General features: G+C 41.3%; 1 protein-coding gene across 1 annotated transcript in view; it reads right to left on the minus strand.

Annotated features, from left to right (window-relative positions):
- The window catches only part of ACOXL (acyl-CoA oxidase like), a 361,479-nt gene that overhangs the window by 124,193 nt on the left and 210,124 nt on the right, over positions 1–27,162 (minus strand). Inside the window, exon 13 of the mRNA XM_060188434.1 lies at positions 12,455–12,544. Coding sequence (XP_060044417.1) covers positions 12,455–12,544 — 90 coding nt within the window. The remainder of the gene's footprint in view (positions 1–12,454; positions 12,545–27,162) is intronic.

Genomic DNA, 27,162 nt, shown 5'->3' on the forward strand with positions numbered 1-27,162 from the left:
GGAACTCTGGTGGTGGGAACTGTGTGGAATTGTACCCATATTATTTTATAATCTTGTTAATCATTATTAAATCACTCATAAAATTTTTTTTAAAAGAAGAGAAAAAGTAGAAAGTCTTCTCAAACTGTCTTGGTCAGATTTTCTAAGAATGAGGCATCCCAAACACTAATTGTTGCCAAACACTAATGACTGCACTTTGTAAGTGCTTTTATTAACTCTACCCTCCCCCCAGTTAGATTTTTAAGCCCTCTTCCTCCTCACTCCATTTTCAGTACCACTTCCTTGACCCTGCAATCCCACACTCCTCTAACCTGAGCCTCCACCCCACGCATTCCACCGCAGTCTCCATAGCCTTCACCAAAGACCTCTTTCTTTTTTTTTTTTAGTACTATTTTTTTATTGGGGAATTAATGTTTTACATTCAGCAGTAAGTACAATAGTTTGTACATGCATAACATTCCCCAGATTCCCATATAACAATACAACCCCCACCTCTTTCTACTTCTGGAGTCTCATTTCACACTCTTCCTTCTGAGCTTTTTTTCCCCATTACAGGGGTGGGCGGGGGGCAGGTTCTGGGTGTAACTTCCTATCTGTGTATCTTAGGGAAGATTCTTTGACCCATCTGTCCTTAACTCTGCTAGGTCAGGTAGACCTTCCACACTCCCCGTTCTCTCTAAGAGATTCTCAGAAGGCAGCTGGCCATCCAGGTAGGCAGGGCTGAAACTCACAGCCCAGCCCCCCTCCCCCGCCCAGCTATTTCCTCACACCCCCAGTAATTGCCATCTCACACATCTCCATCATGGAAGTGGCCTGATCCAAATATCTTCTCTAATTTTAGGGTTATTTATATTTTACTCCTTCTGGCATCTTAACATCTCCACCTACTGATCACTGGGGTTCATCTATAGCCCAAAGGTTGAGATCTCAGTGAGAATGCTCTTTCAGGTTTCATTCTGGGGGTAATTCAAGTTCTTTGGATTGAAATTCAGTCCTCACATGCCATTATATGAGTCCCAGGATCCACTCAAGCACCTGATGCCCTGCTTGTCTAGAAGGATTTGGAATCCTCCCCATTGAAGGGCTGGGTGATGCTAGAGTTGGAGGATGAGGTGTGTGTACACCTGCATGTAGGCATGTGGTCCACTGACTTTTGTTCTCTCATTATTACTTTCCCTTTTTTTGTATTTTTATTAGTGATTTAATAATGATTTACAAAATTATAAGATAATAGGGGTATAATGCCATACTGTCCCCATCAAAAGAGTTCTGTGTCCCCATCTCCCTTCAATGGAAAGTGCAAGATAGTTCTCCCATGTTCACAAATAGGGGCTGACTTGGAGGCCAGGTAGTGGTGCACCTGGCTAAGCACACATATTACCAAGCACAAGGACTTCGTTTCAAACCGATGCTCCCTACCTGCTGAGAGTCCACATCACGAGCAGCGAAGCAGGTCTGCAAGTGTCTCTCTCTCTCCCCTCTCTCTATCTCCCCATCATCTCTCAAATTTCTCTCTGCTCTAATTTAAAAAGAGGGAGGGGGGAATTGGACACTGAGAGTAGTAGGTTCATAGTGCCAGCACCAAGCCCCAGCAATAACCCTGGTGGCAATAAAACAAAAACAAACAAGCAAAAAAAAAAATAGTGACTTTATTATTATTATTTTTTATTTCTTTATTGGGTGACTAATGGTTTACAGTTGACAGTGAAATATAATCGTTTGTGCATGCATAACATTTCTACATAACAATACAACCCATACTAGGTCCTCCTCTGCCATCTTGTTCCAGAGGGGCTGACTATATATATATATATGTCCTGCCTTCACTTCCTTCCTAAGTCACACCTACACTATCACTACTTCCATGTGTCCTTCCTTTCTCTTCTATTTTTCTTCCAGATAAAACAAACAGTGCCTGGCTTCCTCTGGTATTTTCCAGGTTCACTTCCCTTTCAGTGATGGTATAAAAACAAGGCTCCTGTTTACAAACACTTTGGGTCTTGGTGGAATGAAGGCTCAAAGCCTTCTGGATATCTTCCCCTATCAGTTACCCCTCTGGGAGTAATGACCAAATTTCTTTTTGAGGTGAAGAAGGTGGGAATTCTGGCTTCTGTGACTGCTTCTCTGCTGTCTTCCTTCTTTTTCCTCTGTTGTTTTTATATTTCAGGGAGAAACTATTTCTTTAATAAATATACCTATACTTGATTATAAAAATTCAGGACATATTTAATATTTTTAAAGATAAAGTATAAGTCTTTTGCCCAACCCTCCAGAATCACTTTTAAATAGTTTCTGTTTTTCAAGGAGGGCAAACTTCAAGTGCTGAAGTCAAACATATTCTCACATCACGTTTTAGTTTGATTTGTATTTGTAGCATGCTTTTCTCGAGTGGTTTTCTTTTTCCTGGGGTCTTAATTGAGTTTTCTCTCCCTTTGTTTCAAGAAGAAACATATGCTTTTTTCCCATCACATTGCTAAGTTCTTCCTGCTTCTTAATCGTTTTTAGTTGTTGAACTGAAATCATTTCCTTCTTAAATTCATTCTTTCGATCCTTTTAACTTCCTGTACTAATTCAGATTAACTGTTTTCTGGGCTTGCTACGTCACTACTATCTAAGCATCTATTTACACGCATTTTTCTTGGGTTATTTCCAAAAAGTGTATATCTTTTCCTAATTGTCAATTGTTGTTTCTACTTTTCTGTAGTTCATCTACAAGAAATACTTTTCCAAAAGTTCATAGCTGGTAAATTTATTGAACATTTACATATCTAGGTCTCTATTTTGTTTCAAGTTCAACCAGCAATTTGACAAGCCATAAAGTTTTACATATAAAATAACTTTCTTCAGAAATTCAAATGCATTGATCCAGTGTGTTCTAGGCCTTTGCCACTCAAAGTGTTGAAACCAGCAGCCTCTGTAGTACTTAGAAATTTGATTGAAATGCAGACTCCTAGGGCCCTCCCTCCCCCCAAAAGCTAGATTTGCACAAGATGCACAGGGATGTGCGCTATTGTAATCACCAGTGCAGCTAGAGGGCTGAGACCACTCTGACTTTGTTCCTTAGCGAAATAGTTAGGTCCTTTTCAAGCCAAGCTTCTTTCAAAGTGATCTGAAGTTCTCCATGCTATTTTTAGGTTCTGACCTTCCTCACTGGGTCTTGTCAATCTCAAGATTGTGCTTTTCTTCTGTTCTAGGAAATTTTCTTCTTGTATTGCTCTAGTTTGCCTGTCTTCCTGTGTTCCTGCTCTCTCAGGAATGTCACAGATTACTCACGGATTTTTTTTTTTTTTCCCTCCAGGGTTACTGCTGGAGCTTGGTGCCTGCACTATGAATCCACTGCTCCTGGTGGCCATTTTTTCCATTTTATTTGACAGAGCAGAAGGAAAATTGAGAGGTGAGGGAAAGACAGACACCTGCAGACCTGCTTCACCACTTGTGAAGTGATCCCCCTGCAGATGGGGAGCCGGGGACTCAAACCGGGATCCTTGCACAGGTCCTTATACTTCATACTATGTGTGTTTTACCTGGTGCAACACCTCCTGGCCCCACTCACATCTCTTAACCTTTCCCTTTTATCTCCCAACTGATCTTCATTCTGAGAAATTTTCTGAAATATATCCTTCAGTCCTTATATTGGATGTCTTAATATTGCAAATGTATAGCTTAAACTTACTATGATTTCTATGGCCTAATGCACTATGGTTCTCTAAATGTTCACTTTTATAGAAGGTTTTTCTTGCTTTGTAGATGTTAACACATCACATATTTTTAGAATACCTATTGGTTTTCATTTTTTCTAGGGCAAGTGGTTATGCTTGTTCCTTGTTTTTCACGTTCACTCCTTTAAGCGTCTGACCATACTTATTAGATAATAGTATGAAATTCTTGTTTATGTGTTTAAATGTGATGCTGGCACTGTGTAGAATATGTTATTATTTTAGAAAATGGATGTTGAAACTTTTAGGGATGAACTATCTTGATGCCTGCAGTTCATTTTCAGATAATTACATTTGCATCCATGCATCACAGCATTCACACACTCGATGTATATACACGTAGAGTGCCAAGAAGAGCAAATTTACAAGTGATCAGTCAAGTGTCAGCATTTGGAAGTGAACAAGCTACTCGAATGTTGCACTGGCCTTCTAGGTTTTCCTCTGAAATTTCTGTTTGAAAATTGTCATAGTAAAAATTGGAAATAATAAGAAAAATAATATCTGAATAATCATATGGAAATGCCCCAAGAATTTGAAATCCCGTAGGATTAAGCTTTTTTGTGGGAAATCAGATACCTAGTTGATACTTCTGCAAGTTAGACTATAGGTTATTTGCATATTTTGCATATCTGCTGTGAGCAGGATGATGAATAAAGTCTGCAGAACCTCTGACTGACATTCTTTAGGAAGTCTGCCAGAGTGGATTAATCAGGAAGGAACCCATCCCAATGTACTGCAAATGAAGCAGAAGAAAGTTATAATGGGATTTCATGGGTGTCTGTAATAATTGGATTTGGTGGAGGGTGTAATTAAATTTCACCAAGGGCCTATAACCTCTGCCCCAGGAAAATCATGAAAGGGTCAGAAGACCTTCCATCTTCTTTCAGTGGAAATAGGTAAAGCCTGCCAAAGCCCTAAAGGACAGCCTGTTCTGTCTCCACATCTCAGTCATGGGACAGCACCTCAATACCTTCAGAATAGCTGAGGAGTCTCACTGTAGAAAATACAAGAATACTGTGAAACTCACTGGCCAGTTTTTGCCCCTAGTCTCCTGAAATGTCTATCTCTACTCCAGTAAGTAGAATCAGAGTAGAATTCAGGCCAGAGAAGTGTAGCTTTCCCAATATGGGTAGTCTAACAGTCAGATGAACTAATGTCATTGTCTTGGTCACTTGTGGATGGATGTCAGGCCACCTAAGAACTCTTGTACAAAACAGGCTGTGTTAACTGATGGACTTCCTTTAGTTCGCTAACTGATGGCAAGCAGACAGGACTGGCTTATGCCAACACAAAGCAAGCAGGCTGACACGCCCTCACCACTTAGGGGTCTCAGGCTTTCATTCCAGAAGATCAAGTCCTCCTGGAATGACTGTCAAGCTTCCTTCCCAGGGCAGGTGTTCAAGGCTTTATCAGATGCTCTGACATGTGAGCCTAGAAGCCTGTTCTCAGGCAGCTCCTTATGGAAATGTCTGGCTCTCTGCCCAAATCCTTCTTCTGCTGTCTATCCAAGTGACTCAGCTTCTCCCCAGAGATATTCAAAAGGAACAAGTCCCACCTCCAGCTGAGTCTCCTTGGGCTAATGTCTCAATTCCATTCCATCTGCTTCCCATCCTCTAAAACATAATCAAAATTTCTGGATTTGTTCCTTTAAGTCTCCCCTTTCCCACTGTCAGTGCCCTTGGAGAGCTGTTTCCTTCTGTTTTTCCTGGTATTTCAAAAGAATTTAAAGAGAGGGGAGCAGCAATGTGAATTCTCACACCATTATCCTGAACAAAAGTCCTCCCTTTTGGTTTTTAGTTCTCTTATTTATGGCATAGTATCTAAGGTTCTTTCCATATAGCCTTGAAGCTGTTTCCCCACTCACCATCCCTTTTACTTTTCTTCTAGCAATACTATTGGAAAGGAGGGTTGCATCATTTTGTAGCAGCACTGAAGAGAAGAGTTAATACAGCAGACTGAAATTGCTATTCTTGGGATGGCATCCTTACAAGGATGGTCCTTGGTTGGCATCTGGGAATTTGGATTTGGAAGTTTCCATCACTTCCTGAATGAAAAGGAGAGAAGGGGCTTACTGCCCAAATTGCTTGTGCAAACAATATGGTTTGTGCTGAATACCTGGTTTCCTTGTAAAGTCTGGAAATTTGTTATGTTCTAGGCAGAAGGCACCTACATGACCCGCCCCACATATAAGTTTTGGATGTTGAGTCTCAAAGACTTCTTTTATTTTTAATTTCTTTATTGAGGAATTAATGCTTTACATTCAACAGTAAATACAATAGTTTGTACATGCATAGCATTTCTCAGTTTTCCATATAACAATACAAGAACCACTAGGTCCTCCGTCATCCTCAAAGGACTTCATTCTGCTGTCACCATTCACTACTAGAAGGATGAGGCATATTCTGTATGACTCCACCAGGAGAGGACTTGTAAAAGGCCATGGCTGATTTCTTTTGGATTTTTGCTGTAAGTGCCCTTTCCCTTTGCTCCTTTTACATTTTACTCATTTGCTACAACAGATCACAATCCTGAGTATGACTATATGCAAAATCTTAGGATTCTCTCAGAAAATTGTCAAATCTGAGGGTGATCATGGGGACCCCCGACACACACACACACACACACACACACACACACACACACACACACTGCTTATGAAAGCTTCGAGCTCTTACTCATGGCTCAATGTACTGCTTTTCCAGCCTATGTCTAGAAGATGTCTGGAAAGTTGACCAAAGACTGTCATCTGGCTTTAAGGTCTCTCTGGTGCCGCCTGTTCCAGCACACGGTGAGGCCTATAATCCTCGCCTTCGTTCTTCAGATTGATGGGTATGGAAGCTCTGACATAGGTCCTGACTGAACAGGTTCTCTGCCCCTTTGTAGCTGGTACACGTTCTTCTGAGCCTGTGGCTGGCCTCCCTCCAGTCCAGCATGTTCTCTGTGGTGCAGAATCCTCCCATTTCACTGCCCTAATTCCCATTTATATGGCAAAGAGCAAAGAGCCCACTCCACCCCATGCTTGCACTTCAGATCCTGGGTAGAAGTGGGGACCACTCCCATAACTAAATTAAGTGACTTTTTCCATAGTGGCTGCAAGATAGAGCTTGCAATTAAAGCACCCAACCACAACCTCAGGGTCAAGCAAGCAATGTTGAACCACATGCTTGAGCTTAAAATACACTCTCTAAGAGGAAGTTGTTGAAAAACCTCACACACTAGCTTGCCAGTTGAGGTGGGGAATGTGAACTGGTGCAACTTTCAGATTATGGAAAATTCCCAATTTTCTGTTCTGTTGAGGCTGCATGTGTCTGATGTGAATAATCCTTACTGTCTTTAGATTGTACAGCCTGTACGTCACCAAGATGTCCATCCCTCTCCCCTGCAGCGCACTGACCCCCTCCTCCACCCTCTCTAGAAACTTCAGTTCTGCTTCAGAGTCTTAGGCTTGTTTTTGTCTATCTTTGCTTCTTTGTCATGCTTTTTTTTTTTTTCAGATCCCACATGAGTTAGATCATTCTGCTTCTGACCTTCTCCTTCTGGTTCATTTCCCTCATCATGGCCCCCCCACCAGAGAGGTGATTTTTAAAAATTATGATAATTAGTGAAGAGACATACTAAAAAATGAGCCATTTTTATCCTAGCCCACATTAGGTAATAATATTTCCCTCCCTAAATTACTTACCTTACTAGAGACATCTTGAAAAGCAAAAATAACAAGGGATCAGGAAAAAGCCAACTCTAAGGACCACACAACATTTTAGTTTTCAAACTAAAATTAATTATATTACCAAATAGTATTTTTAAAATGTTGGCATTCCTCTTTAACTTAGCAAGCTTTTATTATAAAACATGTTCACCATAAATTTTTTCTTAATTATAACTCTTAAGTTTTTTTTCTTAAATATAACTTTTTTTCCACTATAAGAAATTATTTCCAGTGGTCCAAGAGGTGGCACAGTAAATACTGTTGGATACTAAAGCATGAGATTATGATTTAATCTCTGGAATCTCATGTGCTAGGTGATGCTCTGGCTCTCTCTCTCTCTCTCTGTTGTAAAATAAACAAAATAAATATTTTAATGAAATGAATATCACTAATAGATTGAACTGTTTTTCTAAATGTATCTGTGCTAATTCTGGTTATTTAATCCTGTGTAATCACATATATAAATCTGTATAACCATCACCACAGTCAAGAGACAAAGCATCTTTACCTTCAGGGATTTCCTATGCCACCTAATACTGATCTACCATCACTTTCTGTGATTTTGCCATTTTAAAAATTATATATATATATAATATATATATATATCACACACACACATATATATATGGAATCATGCAGCATAGGAACTTCTAGGGTTGATTTATTTTACTCAGCATCAAAGTTGTTGTGAGTAGCAATAGCTGTTTTTTATGGTTGTATAGAATTCCATGATGTAACCTTACTGGTTTGATGAACTATTCAACTGTTGAGGAATATCTAGGTTGCTTCCACTTTGGGGCTACTATGAATATAGTTTCCAGTTTGGGGCTATGAATATTCATGTGCATGTTTCTGTGTAGATATATGCCTTCATTTTTTTTTTTCTGAGAGCAAATGCCCAAGGTTTTACATTAAGCATGTGTTTGGTTTCTTTAACAAACTGCCATGTCTTTCTCTAACATGGCTGCAACATTTCATATAGTTAATAAGTTTTTTGAGTAATTTCGTTTCTCTGTTTCCTTGCCAAAATAATAACAAAACATTACTGTGGGGGGAGAGGTGGGGGCTGGGGCTTCATGCATATTCAGTTTCACCCTGTGGGTTGCTTTTTCATTAGACTAGAAGACACACCACAGAGCTTCTTCCAGTGCCATAGGAAGGGATGCATGGCAAAGTGCACACCATACAAAGTAAGCTATAACTCTACTATGGTGAGCACTTAGTGCGATCTCATTGTGGCTTGAGTTTGCAGCTCACTGATGGTCAATGATGTTGTGCAACTTTTTATGCTCACAGTTATTATTACTACATCCTCTTGAGCTAAATGACTTTTGTCCAGTTTTAAATAGAATTTTTAAAAAAATATTTGTTTATTTATTTATTCCCTTTTGTTGCCCTTGTTGTTTTTTTTTGTTCTAGTTATTATTGTTGCTGTTATTGATGTCATGGTTGCTGGATAGGACAGAGAGAAATGGAGAGAGGAGGGGAACACAAAGAGGGAGAAAGAAAGGCAGACACCTGCAGACCTGCTTCACCACCTGTAAAGCAACTCCCCTGGTAAAGCGACTCCCGTGCAAGTGGGGAGCCAGGGGCTCGAACCAGAATCCTTATGCGGTTCCTTGCACTTTGCGCCACCTGCGCTTAACCCACAGTGCTACCACCCAACTCCCAATAGGATTATTTTTTTACTGTTGAGTTTTGAGAGTTCTTAATATGTTCTAGCATCAAGTACTTTGCCAGGTGTGTAGCTTACAATTGTTTTCTCCCTGTCTTTAGATTGTCCTTTTACCCCCATTTCACAAAGAAAAAGGCTTTAATTTTTATCATCTAGTTTATCAGATTTTTATGTTATCACTTGTGCTTTTATGTCAAACCTAAGAATTTTTCCTATGACTGGTTCTCAATGATTTATCAAACTTATCCTTTTATTTGTATAGTTTTATGTTTATGGTTTATATCAAGGTCAATAAAGCCAATTTGGGTTAAAAATTCTATTATGTATGAGATTTCGGATAAGGTTTGTTTTATTGTCTAAGAATGAATAGCTATGAGGCCAGGTGATGTCACACCTGGTTAAGCACACATGCTACAATGTGCAAGGACCTGGGTTTGAGTCCCCAAGACTCCACCCACAGGGGGGAAGCTTTGTGAGTGGTGAAGCAGTGTTGCCGGTGTCTCTCTCCTTCTCTACCACACACTCCCCTCTCCATTTCTGGCTGTATCTATTCAATAAATAAATAAAGATAAAATGAAATTTTAAAAAGAATGCACAGCTATTCCAGTAGTAGATTCTTAAAAGTCTATCATTCATCCATTGAATTTGTGTAGCAACTTCATCAAAAATCCTTATATTGTCCTGGATCCATTTCTAGGTTTTCTGTCCCACTGTTCACATATCTATTCCTCTACACTATATTTAATATTGTAGCTTGAGCACAGTGCAGAGTGATTCCTGTACTTTTATTTTTCAGTTTAGTATAACCTCTTCCCACAATTTAAATTTTTCCATCCCTAGTGAAATATAATTGATATATGATGATGCAAAAGTTTAAGGCACAGAACAGGATGACTTGATACACTGTATGTTGCTGAATGGCTCCTACAATAAGTTAGCGATTCAATAATTGCACATAATTACATTTTATGCAAGTATGGGAACAGCATTAAAAACTCATTCTCTGAGAAACCTTCAAATTGTTGTCAATATTGTAAACACTAATTGCTATGCTATGCACTATATCCCTAGAATTTATTCATCTTAAAATTGAAAGTTTATACCCTTAACCAAAAAAATAAATAAATAAACCTCTATCTCCCAAAGTCTCTAGCCACTGGCAGTCACAAATCTACTCTCTCTTTCTGTGAGTTCAGATATGAGATTCTACATACAAGTGAGATCATTCCGTATTTGACTTTCTCAGTTTTATTTCAGTTAACTTAAATCCTCAAGGTCAACCAATGATATAAAAAGGTAACATAATTTCCTTCTTTTTAGCACTGAATAATCCAGCACACAACCATGTACACACATAATGACCCATTCACCAGTCTCTAAATAGGCTTTTTTTTTTTTAATATCTTGGGCATTGCGTACAATGCTGCAATGAACATAAGGATTAAGAGATTTCTTTCACAGCCTGCTTCCATTTCCATATTACAAATATGCAGAAGTGGGATTAGGATCATTTGGTGGTATTTATCTATGTATTTTTTAAATTTCTTATAAACCTCTATGTTGGTTTTAAGTGCCCTTGTCTTGTTCGTCATCATGTTTGTTGGCTAGTCCTGTTTTATACTTTCTGGTTTGTATTCTGTTGTTGCACCTCATTAGATCCACTGACACCAGGAATGCGGGGAATGTCGAGCAGGGACTAATCTGACTCATACCTCAGATTTAGTCTCATTGACATCAGCTAAGGATATGAACTCAACTCTCCACTTGAAACTGCTGACACTGGGATAGAGGGCTGCAACATGCTGATGATCTCCACCTTACATCACTTCACTGGGTTTTATTGCTACTGAGTATGGGATAGGGCTTTGCTTGCCAAAAGGCCCTTCTGACATCGTGAATGGCACTACATGTTCCATGTGCTTTCATCAGGCAGAAAATGACAGATTAGCTCCTTACTTGACTCCATTAGCACCTGAGAATGGTTACACCTGCTATCTCCTATGCACTTCCTGGAAGTGGAAAACAAGTTCCTACCAGATCCTATTGAAATTGGGGTTTGGTAAGAAAGAGAGAGCACGCACGCCCACTGGGGGGGGGGGGGAGGGAGAAGGAGAGGGAGAGGGAGAGAGGGAAAGGAAGAGGTAGAGAGAGAGAGACAGAGAGGGAGAGGGAGAGAGAGAGAGGGAGAAAGAGAGAGAGAGAAGGTTATTTCTGTTTGTTTGGAGTGAATACTGCCTACAGAAAGTTTTCTGTTATTAAATGCAATTGAGTCATTATTTTCCCTGTCTCAGATTTGGTTAGGAGGAGGAGCAAGTTTTTCTTGGAAAGTGTTTTGTCTGTAAATGTTAAGAGATTCAGGGCACACATGCCCTATCCAGGACTTAGGAGTGACAGTATGTAAACCCAGGGAACTAACTGTCATTTCCTTGCTCAAATCTTAAGGTTCTTGATCAAGCTGCTTTCTTTCCCCTTTGTAGAGTCTTACACTTGTTTGCTATATTGTGTCCAGGCTGTCAATTTGCTAAAAGGGAGGCTCTGAGAGGAATTTAGCAGAACCAGAAGTGCCTAGTCTTCTTTTTTTAAAAACAGTTCATTGTAATCACTTTCTGTACACAATTTTGGATCGTAATACTCACTATATCATAACTTCTTAATTTTTGCAGTTAACACTTTTTTATATACAATTTTAAAGGTTATATAATTCTCGCGAAGTATCCAGAACACACTCACTTTCCCAACGCTGAAAAATTAGACTGCAACTATACTGAATTGATAATGTACGAATGAAAATGGTTGTGCCCTAAAGATTTTCCATATTAAATCAGAGTATCAGAAGTCTAGTCACATACCATCCACTAGTGACATGGAAGAGATCTTCTGTACTAACAACACTGGAACTTCAACACACTCCTATACATGAGCTGACTTGATACGGAAAAGTAAGTAGCGCTGCACTGTGCTGTTATGTGCCTTTCTTTGATCCTGAGTGAGCCTAATCAATTGGCCATCTTTTGTAAATTGCCTTTTCAGGTATTTTGCCTGTCCATCTTCTGGGGTCTTATATACTCTTTGGGAGTAGCTTTCCAACTAGAAAACTCTAATTCAATGTGTATTTTTTTTTTTTTTAAAAAGCAGTTTCTTATAGAAAAAAATATAACTCAACATCAAACAGCAGCTGGGAAAAAAATAATTTAATCCCCCGCTCAGCTGCTGCAAAAATCAAGTATCTAACAGGAAAACACCTGCCAGTTAAATAATGGTAAAGATAAGATATATGAAATATCTCAGATTTTTCTGATAACTCTTGATCTTGAAATTTATGCTGTTTAAGAAGAATAAACATTTCCTGAATCTTACCTGAAGCATAACAATATTGTCGCCTTCAAAGGTTACAAACACATCTGTGTCACATTTTAAGCCTGAGATTCGGTTTTCCATCATGTAACCCTATTGCAAAATAAATAAATAAATAAATAAATAAATAAATAAACAAACACATTTTAAATTTGCTATCCCATCATTACAAAGAACTAGCATTCTCATTGAAATCAAAGGCCAAAAAATTTGAAAAAAAAAGTTTTATTTCTATTTCTAGAATAACTAGTTTAAGAATTTTGATCTATCTCATTACTTCTTAGTACATAAGTACTACTTTGGGTGCTGGCCACAATAGTAGTCAAAACATGTGAAAACAGTTCTATCATATTTTCCCAAAATATTTTAACAAATTATGCTCTCATTTAAATGTTTTTTTAAACATGTTTTTTTTTTTTTTTCTAATGAGAGAGAACTAGAACACTGCTCAGCTCTAGTCTATGCTAATTCCAGGGACCAAACTAGGGACCAATGAGGCCGTGGATAAGCAAATTCTGTGCTCTAACAAGTTGATCTATCTCCCTTGCCCCAAACCTTATAAATTCAAAACTGTCAAAATAATAGCGATTGCACCATTTAGGAGAATGATGTTCCTGCAATCTTTTCTATTTCTGCAGATGTAAAATGCACAATTCTTTCTAAATCGGCAAGTATGCCTTTGATTCTTGGAGACAATATGAACAACTTAAGATGCCACCACTCTGCATCTTAATACTGAAAATACCTCATCACAAATTCAGATTCTAGATTTCAGCTAATTCCCCCAGCCTTCCTGAAATGCCTTGTTTAGTGGCAGTAGCCTGCTGCTAGTTTTCAGAGTGTGGGCAGTGTTTCTGCACACAAACTGAGAGAATCAGCTGCTCAGGAGAAAGCTGATCAGCCTCAGGCAAAACATGAAGAGAGCAAAGTTTGTCTTTGTTAGCCTGAGGCCCTTCCCCATCTGAAGGCCTCTGCATTCTCTTTATCCCAGCTCCTTGTTCTCCCCATTAAACCTCCAGAATCATCCATACTCTGAGTCCACTTTGACAAATCAATCCTGCCTAAATTATATCAGCACTCCTGCCGACTGTTTCTCCCAGAAGAATTTCATTTAGTACATTAGTTCTGACTAGAGAACGACACGTGTTAGCCCCAGTAAAGATGGTAAAGAAATTCAGCTACATAGAATTTGGGGAGGGTGGGGGAAAGGGATTGGTCACACAGTAGTGTTTCCTCACGGAACTATATACTCCAGTACCCAGAGAGTATTGGAGCTACGTACACTAATACCCAAGCACCCAAAATGCCCTAGGAAACCAACTTTCTTTCTGGGGGTTGGGGGAAAAAGGCCATTTGAGTCACAGAAGGCAACACTTCTAGGAGCCTCAATGCTTCCCCCCGCTTCCTGCCTTGAAAGTGTTTCCTTGCCCCTTCCTCATATCAGGGAGCTACTCTCTTCCCTGATCCAGCTTTCTGTCCCTTTTCCAGCCATGACATCACCTCCTCATACAATAACTTGGATACATCTGCATATCAGATTTCAGGCTCAAAGGGAAAAAAAAACTAGTATAGCTACAGGCCCTTTGAAATATAACTAAAATACGACTATAACTAAAATACGACTACTAGCTATCTACAAAATGGAGGGCTCTCCCCCCCCCCCCAACACTTCATCTGCACTATTCCAGCCTTTAGGTGCATGATTGGTCAACAATTTGTTTGGCTTTGTATGTTAACTCTCTTTTCAGCCACCAGGTTCCAGATGCCAGCAGGATGCTGACCAGACTTCCCTGGACAGACAACCCCACCAATGTGTCCTGGAGCTCCACTTCCTCAGAGACCCACCCCGCTAGGGAAAGAGAGAGGCAGGCTGGGAGTATGGATCGACCAGTCAACGCCCATGTTTATTGGAAGCAACTACAGAAGCCAGACCTTCCACCTTCTGCATCCCACAATGACCTTGAATCCATACTCGCAGAGGGATAAAGAACAGGAAAGCTATCAGGGGAAGGGATGGGATACGGAGATCTGCTGTTGGGAACTGTGTGGAGTTGTACCCCTCTTACCTATGGTTTTCTTAATGTCTCTGTTTTAAAATAAATCTTTAAAAATTTAAAAAAAAAGAAAGTGTTTCCTTGGTGCCACCCTGTTGTCCCTCATCTTAGTGCCAGAGCCGTCTAGGTAGGCCAATCAGATTGTCATCTACTACAGTTACAGAGGCCGTGGCATCTTCACATGTCTATAGGAATCCTTACTACTTAGATGGGGTAACTGGTGGTATTTATGGATAAGTTAATCAGTAACATTTCCAGCTTGGGGATATTCAAGCTCCCTGCTACCCCATAACCAGAGTAAAACTTGCCCCACTGATAAAACCACACAAAATCAGGTTCTGACTGAAAGTGATCACATTTCACAGTGCTTTCCCCACAAGCCTAGAACTGACTCACTCTCACCATCCCACCATTTATCAACTACCCACCACAAGTCAAATACTCATTTATTCAATACTGCCCTGAATCCTCTTCATTCCCACAGCACTGTGAAGCAGGCACTGTTCCATTTTACAAATGAGGAAACTGAGTCGTGAAAGCTATGTTGGAATTTTCATAAGCAAATTCTCAAGTTCTGGTGTGGAAGAAATTATCACTAATTAATCATACCACCTCTATGTTAGGAACAAGCAGAGACAAGAGTCACAGATGCTAAGTGCTTCAGCTAATACGTCTGAAGAAGCAACATTTATTTTGAACACTTTTGGTGTTCCTGGAACAGCAGGGGATGGGATAACAAGTTTTCTGCTGTCTGATACTTGTAAACATGTTCACACCCTATCCTAGAAATCAAGGTTATAAAATAACCAGAAAGAGGGAGTCGGGTGGTAGCGCAGTGGGTTAAGCGCACGTGACGCAAAGCACAACGACCAGTGTAAGGATTCTGGTTCGAGCCTCTGGCTCCCCACCTGTAGGGGAGTCGCTTCACAAGCAGTGAAGCAGGTCTGTAGGTGTCTGTCTTTCTCTCCCCTCTCTGTCTTCCCCTCCTCTCTCCATTTCTCTCTGTCCTATCCAACAACGACATCAATAACAACAACAATAATAACTACAATAATAAAACAAGAGCAACAAAAGGGAATAAAAAATTTTTTAAAAAAGATAAAAGTAAAAAATATAAATAACCAGAAAGAAATAAGTCAAAGGGCAGCAAAATCAGTGAGTGAATACTATCAGTTTCTCAGAGAGCATCAGTGCAGGCCTATGAACATACCAATGTTCTCTCTTACAGTTCTTCATATTCATTGTGAATTATTACTCTTCTAGGTGGTGAAATTCAGCTTTCAGTATCTCTCCTAGTTTGAAAATTGACTAAAACCCAGCAGGGAAACAGCATAATGGCTATGCAAGTCTTTCATGCCTGGGGTTCTAAGATCAATCTCCAGCTCCTCAATAAGTGAGAGCTGAGCAGTGCTTTAGTACAAAGTAAGAAAAATTACTTGGATAGTGTGCTGTTTTGCCCATGTCCTTGACCCAGGTTCAAGTCTGACCCCCATTACATTGAAGGAAGCTGTGGTGTTATTTTCTCCTTCCTTCCTCTCTCTCTGTCTCTCTCTCTCTTTCTCTCTCTGTGTGTGTATCTCCTCTTTACCTTTTTGCTTCTATCTAAAAAAGAGAAAAAATAAACAGGAGAGAAAGGGAAAACTAAACTAAAAACTAAATAAAAACTAAAACCATGTGGCTCCTCTCCTGCTCTCCACAGCCCTGACAGAGCTGAGGTGACAAGGCTCACAGCCCTCACAGAACTTGTAGGCAACTGAAAATGAAACAGTAAAGAGAAAACCCAAAAAGTCAACCAAGGTCAAGGCAACACTCCCAATCTCCTGAAACTAACAGAGCCTTATTTATGACCTAATTTGTTTAGACTTAGGTCAAAGCGGTGCATCCTCATAAAAAAAAAAAAAAAACTAGATCTGTGGAATATCTAAGTTGACCCACTTGGAAATTAACTATTACATACTCTGTAGTCCATGTGGAGAAGTGTGTGTGTACAGAGAAAGGCACTGGGCTTGGAGACGTCACTGCATAGGGGACATCTTGCCATCTAATTTCTAAATATGTTGTTCTAAATATTAGTCCCTAATTTTTTGGAGACAAGTGGTTATAAGCAGTATTATTTAAAAATTATGAAATTTGGAATTGGGTAGTGGTGCATCTGGTAGAAGGCACACATTATGTGCAAAGATCCCAGGACCCCATCTGTGTTGGAGGAAGGGAGCTTCATAAGCAATGAAGCAGTGCTACAGGTATCTCTATTTCTCTCTACCTATCTTCCTTTTCCCTCTCAGTTTGTCTGTCTCTCTCTCTCTCAAAAAAAATAAATAAAAGATAAAAAAAAAATGTCTGCCAGTGGGTTCATCATGCAAACACGGAGTCCCAGAGATAACCCTGGCGGCAATGAAAACAAAATAAATTTAAAATGAAATTTTGGGGACTTTTATACTAAAAGTAATAAATAAGCATTACCCCAAACTCTAAAAAATAGAAAATATAACAAGTCATCCACAATCTCATGATGTGGGAGAAAAAGAACCCCCTTGCCCATCAGCACTCTGGGAAAGAAAAAGGCTTGGAGTAGGCACTAGAGCCCCCAAAGAGAGAAACAGGTATCAAGGGGAGATAGGTGGGAAGAAACCCAGAAACTAACAGAGCACATGTGAACAAAGGGATCTAAGAAGTGTTCAGGCAGGAGCAAAACTCTATGGGAAGGAAGACTGAGGGAAGTAAGAGAGCTGGATGGGGGGAGGGTGTGAGGGAGGAGACCATATATTAGTGCCACAGTCACCCAGAGCACGAATGGCATGTTGGGAGGCAGCTCTGAACTTTGTAGTCCAAGTCCCCCACATGCCAACATGTCCCTCTCACAGGCTCCATAAACCTGCACTCCAAGGTGTGTTGCAGAGGGGACAGTCAGGAGGCCACTGCCCCAGGTTAGTGCTCTGCTCTGTTAGCTGTGCTGCATGTTCTGCTCAAGACAGCAGCTCAGCTCCCCAACACCACTTAGGTGGAAAAGGCTGAGGCTCAGTGAGGTCCCGCCACTCTGTTCCAGATGCACAGCCCTGGAACTCCCCTGGGTTTTTACAGTGTGTTTCCTCCTTCGTCCCTGGTCTCCTGGGCTCTCTGCCTCATCCTACTCCTATCTCAGCCAGCTGTCCCCTCTGCAGGGAGGCAGACCCTGCTTCCTCCTTATAAAACAGCTTTCCCACCTACCACCTTCATAACATTTTCTTTTTGCTGTGATGTGTCAATGCTATGACCCACTTCTGAACAATGAATGCACTGCCTGACTCCACAGGGCACAGACAACACTTCAGTTACCCCAGACTTTCCAGGATGAAAGCAGGGCCTAAACCTTAGGGGACTGTAGTACCAGGTATTAGTGACTGACTGACTGACTGACTGACTGACTGACTGACTGACTGACTGACTGACTGACTAAATGAAATAGTCTTAGGGATAGGGTTGGAACTTTGAACCATTATACCCAAATACCTGTGTGCAGGCTTCTATTTTACAAGATGGACAGACAGCCAGTCAGACAGACAGAGACACAGCTGTGTGAGAGGTAAAGAGACAGATGAGCCGAGACACTGCATGCCTCTCAATCTTCCACCAGCCCTATCCTCACAGAACGTGCCTGGAGCATGAGCTGTGGTGGACAGAGGGTAAGGTTGCTCACATTCTGCTCCAGAATGCAAAGCCCAAGTGCAGTGGAGAGGGACAATGGCATGGACTGCAGAAAAAAGCCAGGGTCTCAGAGTCCATGCTGGGTGAAGGGCAGGAGAGGCACATGAGGAGAGAGGGTGAGGAAGCAGCAGAGGTCTAGAAAGCTGTGACCCAGGGCAACAGCAATCCCCGCTAAGGGGAGTGGGGAGCTGGGGGTGGGCTGACAGCCTTAGCGGTGTTCTTGAAAAGTGACAGAACGTAGTAAGGATGTACAGCTGCCACTGGAAGAAGGATGGGGCCCAACGTGATTATGTGCACCTCACTACCAGCTCCGGCAGCCCAGAAGCTGAATGCCACTGCCAGACTATGTCTGGGTATCCCTGACTTTCCAGGCAGGAGTCCCAAGCAGAGGTGACTAGAGCTCCTTCCAATAATGTAAGCCATGGATGCAGGAGGCAGCACAGCCTTTACTGAGCAGTACACATTTCCATGTGTAAGGACCTGGGTTTGAGCCGCCAGCACCACTTGGGAGCACCACAACACCAGGGGAAGCTTTATGAGTGGTGGAGCACTCTAGAGTAACAAAGAAAGAGAGAGGACTTGTGGTCCAGAAGGCACCACTTTCTCACAGGATAACTGGGTGCACACCATAGTGTGTGGAGGGTGAAGCATGAATTCTAAAGTTGAATGTCACCCCAGGTCCTAAAGGAAAACTGCTCCAGGAGATAACAGCCTAAGACATAGGATCCAGGGTGCATGCCAAGGCTGCTGCTCTGTGTCCAGGGCTCTAAAAGCCCTGCCATCTCTCTGGAGCGCTAATATGGTGCCATCCTCATTCCTCTAAGCTTGTTCTGAGGTCCATCGTGCAGTCTGCACTGTCCCCAAATCCCCAAATTCCCCTTCCCCTGGAACAGAGAAACTCTGTGTTTGAGGAGCTAGAAGGAACTCAGTAGAACAATTTCAGGATGAGGTGTCTGAAGAGTCTGTTCTTGCCATGGATAGAAAAGGCCCCTAAGTCTGCAGGGTAATATCCTAATGTCTCTTCTCTTCTTCATTAATTTTTACCTCCAGGGTTATCGCTGGGGTTTGGTGCTGGCACTATGCATCCATTTTTTCCTTACTTCCCCCCCCCCATTTTATTTGATAGGACAGAGAAATTGAGAGGGGAGGGAGGAATACAGAGGGAAAGAGAAAGATTGTGTTTCAGGTGGGGAGCAGGGGGCTCAAACCAGGTCCTTGTGTGGATCCTTGTGCATAGTACTGTGTCTGCTTAACTGGGTGCTCCACTGCCTGACTCCTCCATACTCCTTTCCAAAGTGCTTCCCTTGTAGAGCAAGTGATCTGAGAGACCTACTTCTACACAGCAGGAAGAGCATCCCAAGGTAATGGCTCTTTTTAAAAGAGTCTGGAATATTCTAAAAAAAAAAAAAGCCACAACTATATTCCATGTCCCCAACTCCTCCCCCTGCTGTGGGCTATTCTCCCCACTCCTGGAAGCAAGCCACTGGGCTCCTCTTTGGATTCTGCTTCATTTTTTGAAGTCTCATAGTTGTCTTAGCATAAACAGCCAAAGCAGCCCACTCAGCAGAAAGGCTGCACATCACACCCAATTCTTGGTTTCTTTAGCCATGTGAGAAACTGCGTGAAAGCTGAGGGATTCAGGGTCCCCCAAACACTTCCTGACATTATGTGGTCCTGATTAGATTGTGAGAAACTCTGAGTAGGTCCTCATGGGCCAGGCCAGTCAGGTCTCTCCACTGCCCATGCTTTGGGAGTCTTAGTGAGGTGTGGGCTAGACCCTTGCCATGCTTGTCCTTGTTAGGACACTCTCTACTGGCCTTTGGTGTATTTCAAAACTAAAAATTCACTTTAGGGGTTCTTAGAAAGTCACTGCAGAGAGTGTGCATGAGGTAAAGTGTGTGTGTGTGTGTGTGTGTGTGTGTGTGTGTGTGTGTGTGTGTGTGTGTGTGTGTATGTGTGTGTGTGTGTGTGTGTTTGTATTCAAAGATGACTGTTGGTGCTGGGTGGTGGTGCAACTGAATGAGCACATGTTATGATGTGCAAGGACCTGGGTTTGAGCCTCTGGTCCTCACCTGCAGGGGGAAAGCTTTGCAAGTGATAAAGCAGTGCTGCAGGTGTCTCTCTCCCTATCTATCCCCTCCTGCCCTCTCAATTCTGGCTCTAGCCAATAAACAAAGATAAATAAATTAAAGAAAAAAGATGACTTGTGTCTCCCAAAATTCTAGCCCCTCCTCCAAGGCTCCAGAATGTGAATGCATCTGGAGATAAGACTTATAATAAAGAGAAGGTGGGCTAAGGAGATAGTGGATTGGATCCGAGTGGTGGTGCACCTGGCTAAGCGTACATAATACTATACAGAAGGACCTGTGCAAGGACACAGGCTGCCCACCTGCAGGGGGATGCTCTACAAGCAGTGACACAGGTCTTCAGGTGTCTGTCTATCTTTATCTATCCTTCTCTGTCTCCCCATTCCCTCTCAATTTCTCTCTGTTCAGTCAAATAAAATAGGGTGGGAAGAAGACTGCTGAGAGGGGTGGATGTGTAGTTTCCATACCAAGCTCCAATGATAACCCTGAAGGAAAAAAAAAAAAAGAAAGAGAAGAAGAGATTATTGGATTGACCCTAATCCACTATACCCAGTGTCTTTATAACAAAAAGACAGTAGGACACAGAAACACTGGGAGGAGATGGCAGACACATGCCCAATGAAGAAAGGTGTCAGAAGAAACCAACTCTGTCAATAACTTGATTCTAGACGTCTAGACTCCAGAGTGCGGGAATGTTCTCCTCTATTGCTTAAGTCATTCAAACTTCATTATGGCTGCTCTAGCAAGCAGTGTGTACATGTGAGGTGCTGTCTCGCTTGCATAGTACCAGAAATAAACCACTTTGAGCTGCTTCTCTAATTCGAATGCATCTTTTGGAGAGAATGCCTCTCTAAGCTGGCATCTCAAGGCACTCAATTACACCTTACGTTTTTATTACAAAATCAAGTGCTGAAGTGCTTATTGCCATAATTTTTCTTCTCTCCATATAGAATTCCTAAATGGGGGCATTAATTCATACGTTTCTAGTTGGTAGGGTGAGGGGGCAGGAAGATGAGAAAACAGAAGGGAGTGAGGGAAGAAATAGGCTTCATCCAAAAAAAAAAGTGAATAATATTTTCCATTAGCTTACTTCACTCTTAATAAAAGAAAGAAAGAAAGAAAGAAAGAAAGAAAGAAAGAAAGAAAGACATGTGGAATAGATGGAGGCACTCTAAAGACCACACTGTCATGCCAGCAGAATCCCCAGGAGTACTGAGGGCCAGAACCCCTCTCCCCAAGGAAGAGCACATTGGTAGGCCTTCTGCCCTAGCTCTGCCTTCTGGGTTCCATCGAGCCTCTTAACAAGTAATTGTAAATGTCATTAAGGCTGTGTCCTGTTTCACTGAGAGCCCTACAAAACAGTATTTTATGGCTTAAACTTTGTACACTGAAAGTTTAATATTTTCCTGCTGTTTTTTTTATCATCACTGCTTTTTATTTCATTGTGTGATTACATTTAATAAATATATCAGAACAAATTAGAAACAGGCTCTTCTCCCCCACCCCCACCTCAAACCCTGCCTTTAAACAAATTGAGGTTAAATTTGGTTAACATGAAGAAGCAAAAACAGATGCAAACAGTCTTATCATTTGGGGAAGGGTCAACTGGGAACACAGAGACTGCCCCAGGAGTCTATCTAGGGAGCAGGGAGGGAAGCAGAGAGGTAAGGACTGTGTTAACAAACCAGAGTGTGCCCATTAGAGTGTGTGTGCACACAGCTGTTATCACACATGTAATAAATAGTATGTGTGAAATTCCCTGATCCCTTCTAGGTGACATTCTGTGAGCTGGATAGGGTCTTCTGACAGCCAGAATACAGGGCCCTACAAAGTGATGACAAGTTATGCAAGCCTGCCATGATACTTGGAGGTGGCCCTTGAGAGTGGGTGGGAGGGAAGTCATTCATATCCTGGGTCCTACCACTAAATGTATAGCACAGGAGCCATGCTGCCAGCACTGTTCCACATGCCATGAACCACAGGTACCTTCTTGGCTCAGGAGACAGACAGGTGCCTGTCAGACAAGATAAATAGGCCATTAAAAAATCCAATAAATGCCTAAAAAAGAAACTATCTGGATTCTGTGAGAAGATAGCACTAAAATCATCCTCTAACTTGAATGCCATGGTGTGTTTTCAGAGGACTTGTTTACCTTGGAACTGAAATAAGAGGAGTCAGCCAATCCAGGGACAGTAGAAAACTTATTGAGAGAGAGAGAGAGAGAGAGAGAGAGAGGAGTATTCAAACAGCCTGGGGCCATGAAGGGCAGGAGACACAGGACTGGAAAGAAAGCTGGGCTGGGGTGGGGGAGGGTGACTCAAAAATAAACTGGGAAAAGCTCACAGGGGTCAAGTCGCCCGGAGCCTGGAGCCTCAGTAGCCATCATCTTGGGGATTCATTTTGTTTACTTAGGTGCAACAGAGTCACAAATTATTTTAAGCCTTGGCATAAGATGACTTGTGATTTTTAAAAGATGGTTCTATGGACAGGATACATTTAGCTTATACTTGGAGATCTAAGATCACTGGGGGTGAGGCGGGGTGAGGTGGGTATGCTAATGGGGAAGGGTCAAGTGCCCTACAGTGAAGGGAGAGCACCTTTTAAGGAAGATAAGAAACATTTCCTCAATAATAATAATTTTAAAAGAACAAACATCAAACAGATTTATTTTTAAAGGATAATATTGTGTCTATGGAAAAAAATGGATGGAAATGGAGAAGAAATGAGTAAAGAAGTGAAAGACAACTACTGGATGGTTTTACCCTTGTGGAATATTGATAATTAAAGCAAATTAACTTGAAAATATTAATAATGATCACCTGGTGCATTGCACCGAAGTAAAAGACTCTTGGGGTGTGGGGGGGTAGGCCCTGGAACATGATGGCAGAGGAGAACCTAAGTGAGGGATTAGATTTTTATGTGGAAAAGTGAGAAATGTGACATACATATGTACACACTACTGTATTTTACTGTTGACTGTAAACCATTAATGTCCCCAATAAAGAAAAAATAATGATAATCACAGTAATCATAATAAACTGGCTTTTAGCTTCTATGAAAACTGTGGTGCTTCTCAGAGGCAATAGGGAAGAAGATGGGGGTCAAGAAAGAGGGTTCTCTGCCATAGTGACAGTGGAAGTTTGGTGGTGAATGTAGTGAGCAGTATACGTGCTTAAGCATACACCACACACACTCTCTCTCTCTCTCTCTGTTTCTCTCTCTCTCTCTCACTCAAGACTTCTGGGAGGTGTGGCCGTGGAATAACTGGGACCAAATCGCCTCTCCTCCCAAAACAACAAATACATACAACAAGAGACCCAACTGAAGTCATAATCTACAGCTGAAAGTTCTGTAGTCTCAGGTGGGTGCTTGCGTGTGGGTGGAGTAAAAAGGGGCGCGGGCGTGGGTTGAAGAATAGCAAAGTCAAATCAGAGCTCTGGGCAGTGCAGGCTCTGAGCTGCACCATTTTGGCAATTTCACTTTAAGCGCAGCAAGCAACACTGTTCCTAGAGCCAGAAGAAAAGAGACTTAGGGGCTGGGCGGTGGCACACTCGGTTAAGTGCGCATGACTCAAAGCTAAAGGATCCTGGTTCGAGTTCCTGGCTCCCCACCTGCAGGGAGGAAGCTTCACAAGCGATGAAGCAGGTCTGCAGGTGTCTTTCTCCCTCTTTGTCTCCTCCTCCTCTCTCAGTTTGTCTCTGTCCTATCTAATAAAATGGCCACCAGGATATTATATATATTATACAAAAAAAAAAAAAAAGAAAAAAGAAAGAAAAGAGACAGAGACTTAAAATCTCTCAATCTTTGACTCAGGGGTGGTTTAGCCTTCTGAATTTAAGGCAAGGATGCAACATAAAACAGGGCATTTGTGACCACAAGATAGCCCAAAGTAATGCCCCCCCCATACACCCCATCTCACCCACTGCAGATCATGCAAACAAGAGAAACCTAGAGATCACAACAGCACCACCTGCTGGCCATCAATAACCAGCACAAAAATGCACAAGTAGAAAAATAGAACAGCCAACTATGCTGTATCAACCAGATAGAAATGAAACAAGTAAATCCAAGGAATTACAGATTTAGAAAGACTCTCAGATATAGACTACAGAAAGGTTATTATGAGGACTCTCCCAATAATCTAAGCAAGAATTAAAAGAACATGTCACTATGGAATTAAAACACGTAAGAGAGGACCTTATAACAGAGTTCACTAATAATCTTCAAATCTTGAAAGAAGAACATAAGTCAGAACTCCAGGGAATAAAAGACACTCTAACTGCAATCCATGCCCAGGTTGAAGGCTTAGGAAGGAGATCCATACATTCAGAAGAAATAGTCTCCAATCTAGAAGATATGACCAGCCCACTCTTTTAATTCAAAGATGAGGGAGAGGAATGATTTAGAAAGACTGAATCAACTCTCTGTGAAATTAGACTCCATTAAAATATCAAATACAAGAGTGATATATTTATCTGAAGAGGAGGACAAGGCCAAAGGTACAGAGTCCATTTCCAGAGCAATTTTAGCTGAGAACTTCCCTCACTTAGGAAACCACCAGGACATTCTCATTCAAGAGGCAGAACGATCACCCAGATTTATAAATACAAAAAGACTGATGCCAAGGCACATTATTGTAAAACTATCAAAAGTCAATGACAAGGAAAATTCTACTGGCAGTTAGGGAAAGGAAAAAAGTTACATACAAAGGCAGAGCTATAAGACTTTCATCAGATTTCTCTTCATAAATTCTAGGGGCAAGGAGAGAGTGGAATAACATATTCAAAGTTCTAAAGGAGAAGGAATTCCAGCCATGAATATTGTATCCTACAAAATTATCCTTCAAATATGAGGGATAAATAAAGGTTTTCTAAAATATTCAAGAACTAAAGGAATTTGCCACAATCAACCCCACCTTAGAAGAACTACTGAACCGAGTCCCACAAGAAAGGAGGAAGCAAAGGAATACACATTCCAAACACCAAGTTGCAGATGCTACCATGATGCCAACCTGACTTCCCTGGACAGAGGACCTCACCAATGTACCCTGGAACCCCACCTCTCTTGAGCCCTGCCCCAGTAGGGAAAGATAGGGACAGGCTGGGGGTATGGATGGACTGTCAGTGCCCATGTCCATTGGAAAAGCAATTACAGAAACCAGATTTCCCACCTTCTGCACCCCATAATGATCCTGGGTCCATGCTCCCAGAGAGATAAAGAATAGGAAAGCTTCCAATGGAGGGGATGGGATATGGAACTCTGGTGGTGGGAAATGTTTGGAACTTCACCTGTCTTATTCTATGGTTTTGTTGATATTTTCTATTTTTTTAATTTTATAAATAAAGTAAGTAAAAAAAGAAAAGAAAGGAATAGAGGCTGGACCATAGAAAAAATGCTAAATATATATATATATATGTATATATATATAGAGAGAGAGAGAGAGAAAGATATAGATAGATGATAGATAGATATAGAAATAATGATCAACTTATATCTGTAACTGCTGTAGTTTCCAATGGAGGGAATGGTGACACAAAATTTTGGTGATGGTAATGGTGTGGAATTATACCCATGTTATCTCATAATTTTTTAAATCAGTAATAAATCACTAATAAAATTTTAAAAAGAAAGAAAGAAAGATTGAACATATCTGAATGCAAAGCCAAATGGTAGCACACACACATTATTGTGGTCAAGGGTCTGGGTTCAAGGCCCCTGTCTCCAGCTTGCAGGAGGGAAGCTTTAAAAGTATTGAAACAATGTTACAGTGTTACAGGCATCTCTTTCTCTCCCTCTCTACTCTTTCCCTCTCCATTTTTCTGTCTCCATTCAAAGTAAATAAATGTTTTTTAAAAAGCCTTAAAACCTATGTATTAAATAGCTGATGTATTAAAAATAAATAAATAAATATATCTGAATGCAGATCAGAGAGATAGTTCATAGGATAGAGACTTTGTCTTGCTTTACTTGAAGCCTGAGTTTGAGCCCTGGCACTACATGAGAGGAGCTATTTTACCAAAGGAAACTGGTGCTGTGGCCTCTCTCTCTCTCTCTCTCTCTCTGTCTCTCTCTCTCTCTCTGAATGAAAATGCAGTCTGGAACAGTGAAACTTCACCTGAATATATAGCTATGAATGCACAGTTAAGCTGACAGCAATACTCAGAAGCCAAACACAGTAAGAGACAATTCCAAAAAGGGTAGCAGGTTCATGTAAGAGCTATTGTAAACATATGGACACAAACCCAGCCCTCTGGCAAACCATGCCTACCACATATGTAACAGGAAGACTGGCTCTAACCCAAGAAGGCAATGAGGGAATTCACTAGTCTTAGCTCTGAGTGGAGGGGGAAAACATCTCCTTTTAGAATTTATGACATGGTCTGCATGCATATGGCTCTGGGGTTCCATGAGTCCTTGAGGCCCTTAGTAGGGATGGTGGGAAGATGAGGAAGGAGGCAATTTAAAGAACCTGGAGTCTACAGTCAGACAGTAGAATTAAATACATTCCTCACTTGCCTGAAAGACAATGTTCCAAAACACACAGATTCAAAAAAGTTAAACAACACTAGGGGACATAAACAATCAGCAAAATCAAATAAGAAACAACAATAGCAAGACTGGGGCAGTGGTGCACCTGGTAAAATGCTCTTGCAACCACACATGAGGACCTGAGTTTAAGTCCTCGGTCCCCACCTCCCACCTGCAGGAGGGTAGCTTCATGGATGGTGAAGCAGTGCTGCTGGTACCTTCCTCTATATACCGCCCCTTTCTCTCTCAATTTCTCTGTCTCTATCAAAAGGAGGAGGAGGAGGAGGAGGAGAAGGAGTATATAGAATAACAACAACAACAATAATAATAATAGCCACCAGGAGCCATTAATTTGTTG

Source organism: Erinaceus europaeus, chromosome 3, assembly GCF_950295315.1.
Source record: "Erinaceus europaeus chromosome 3, mEriEur2.1, whole genome shotgun sequence".
NCBI classification, from domain to species: Eukaryota; Metazoa; Chordata; class Mammalia; order Eulipotyphla; family Erinaceidae; genus Erinaceus; species Erinaceus europaeus.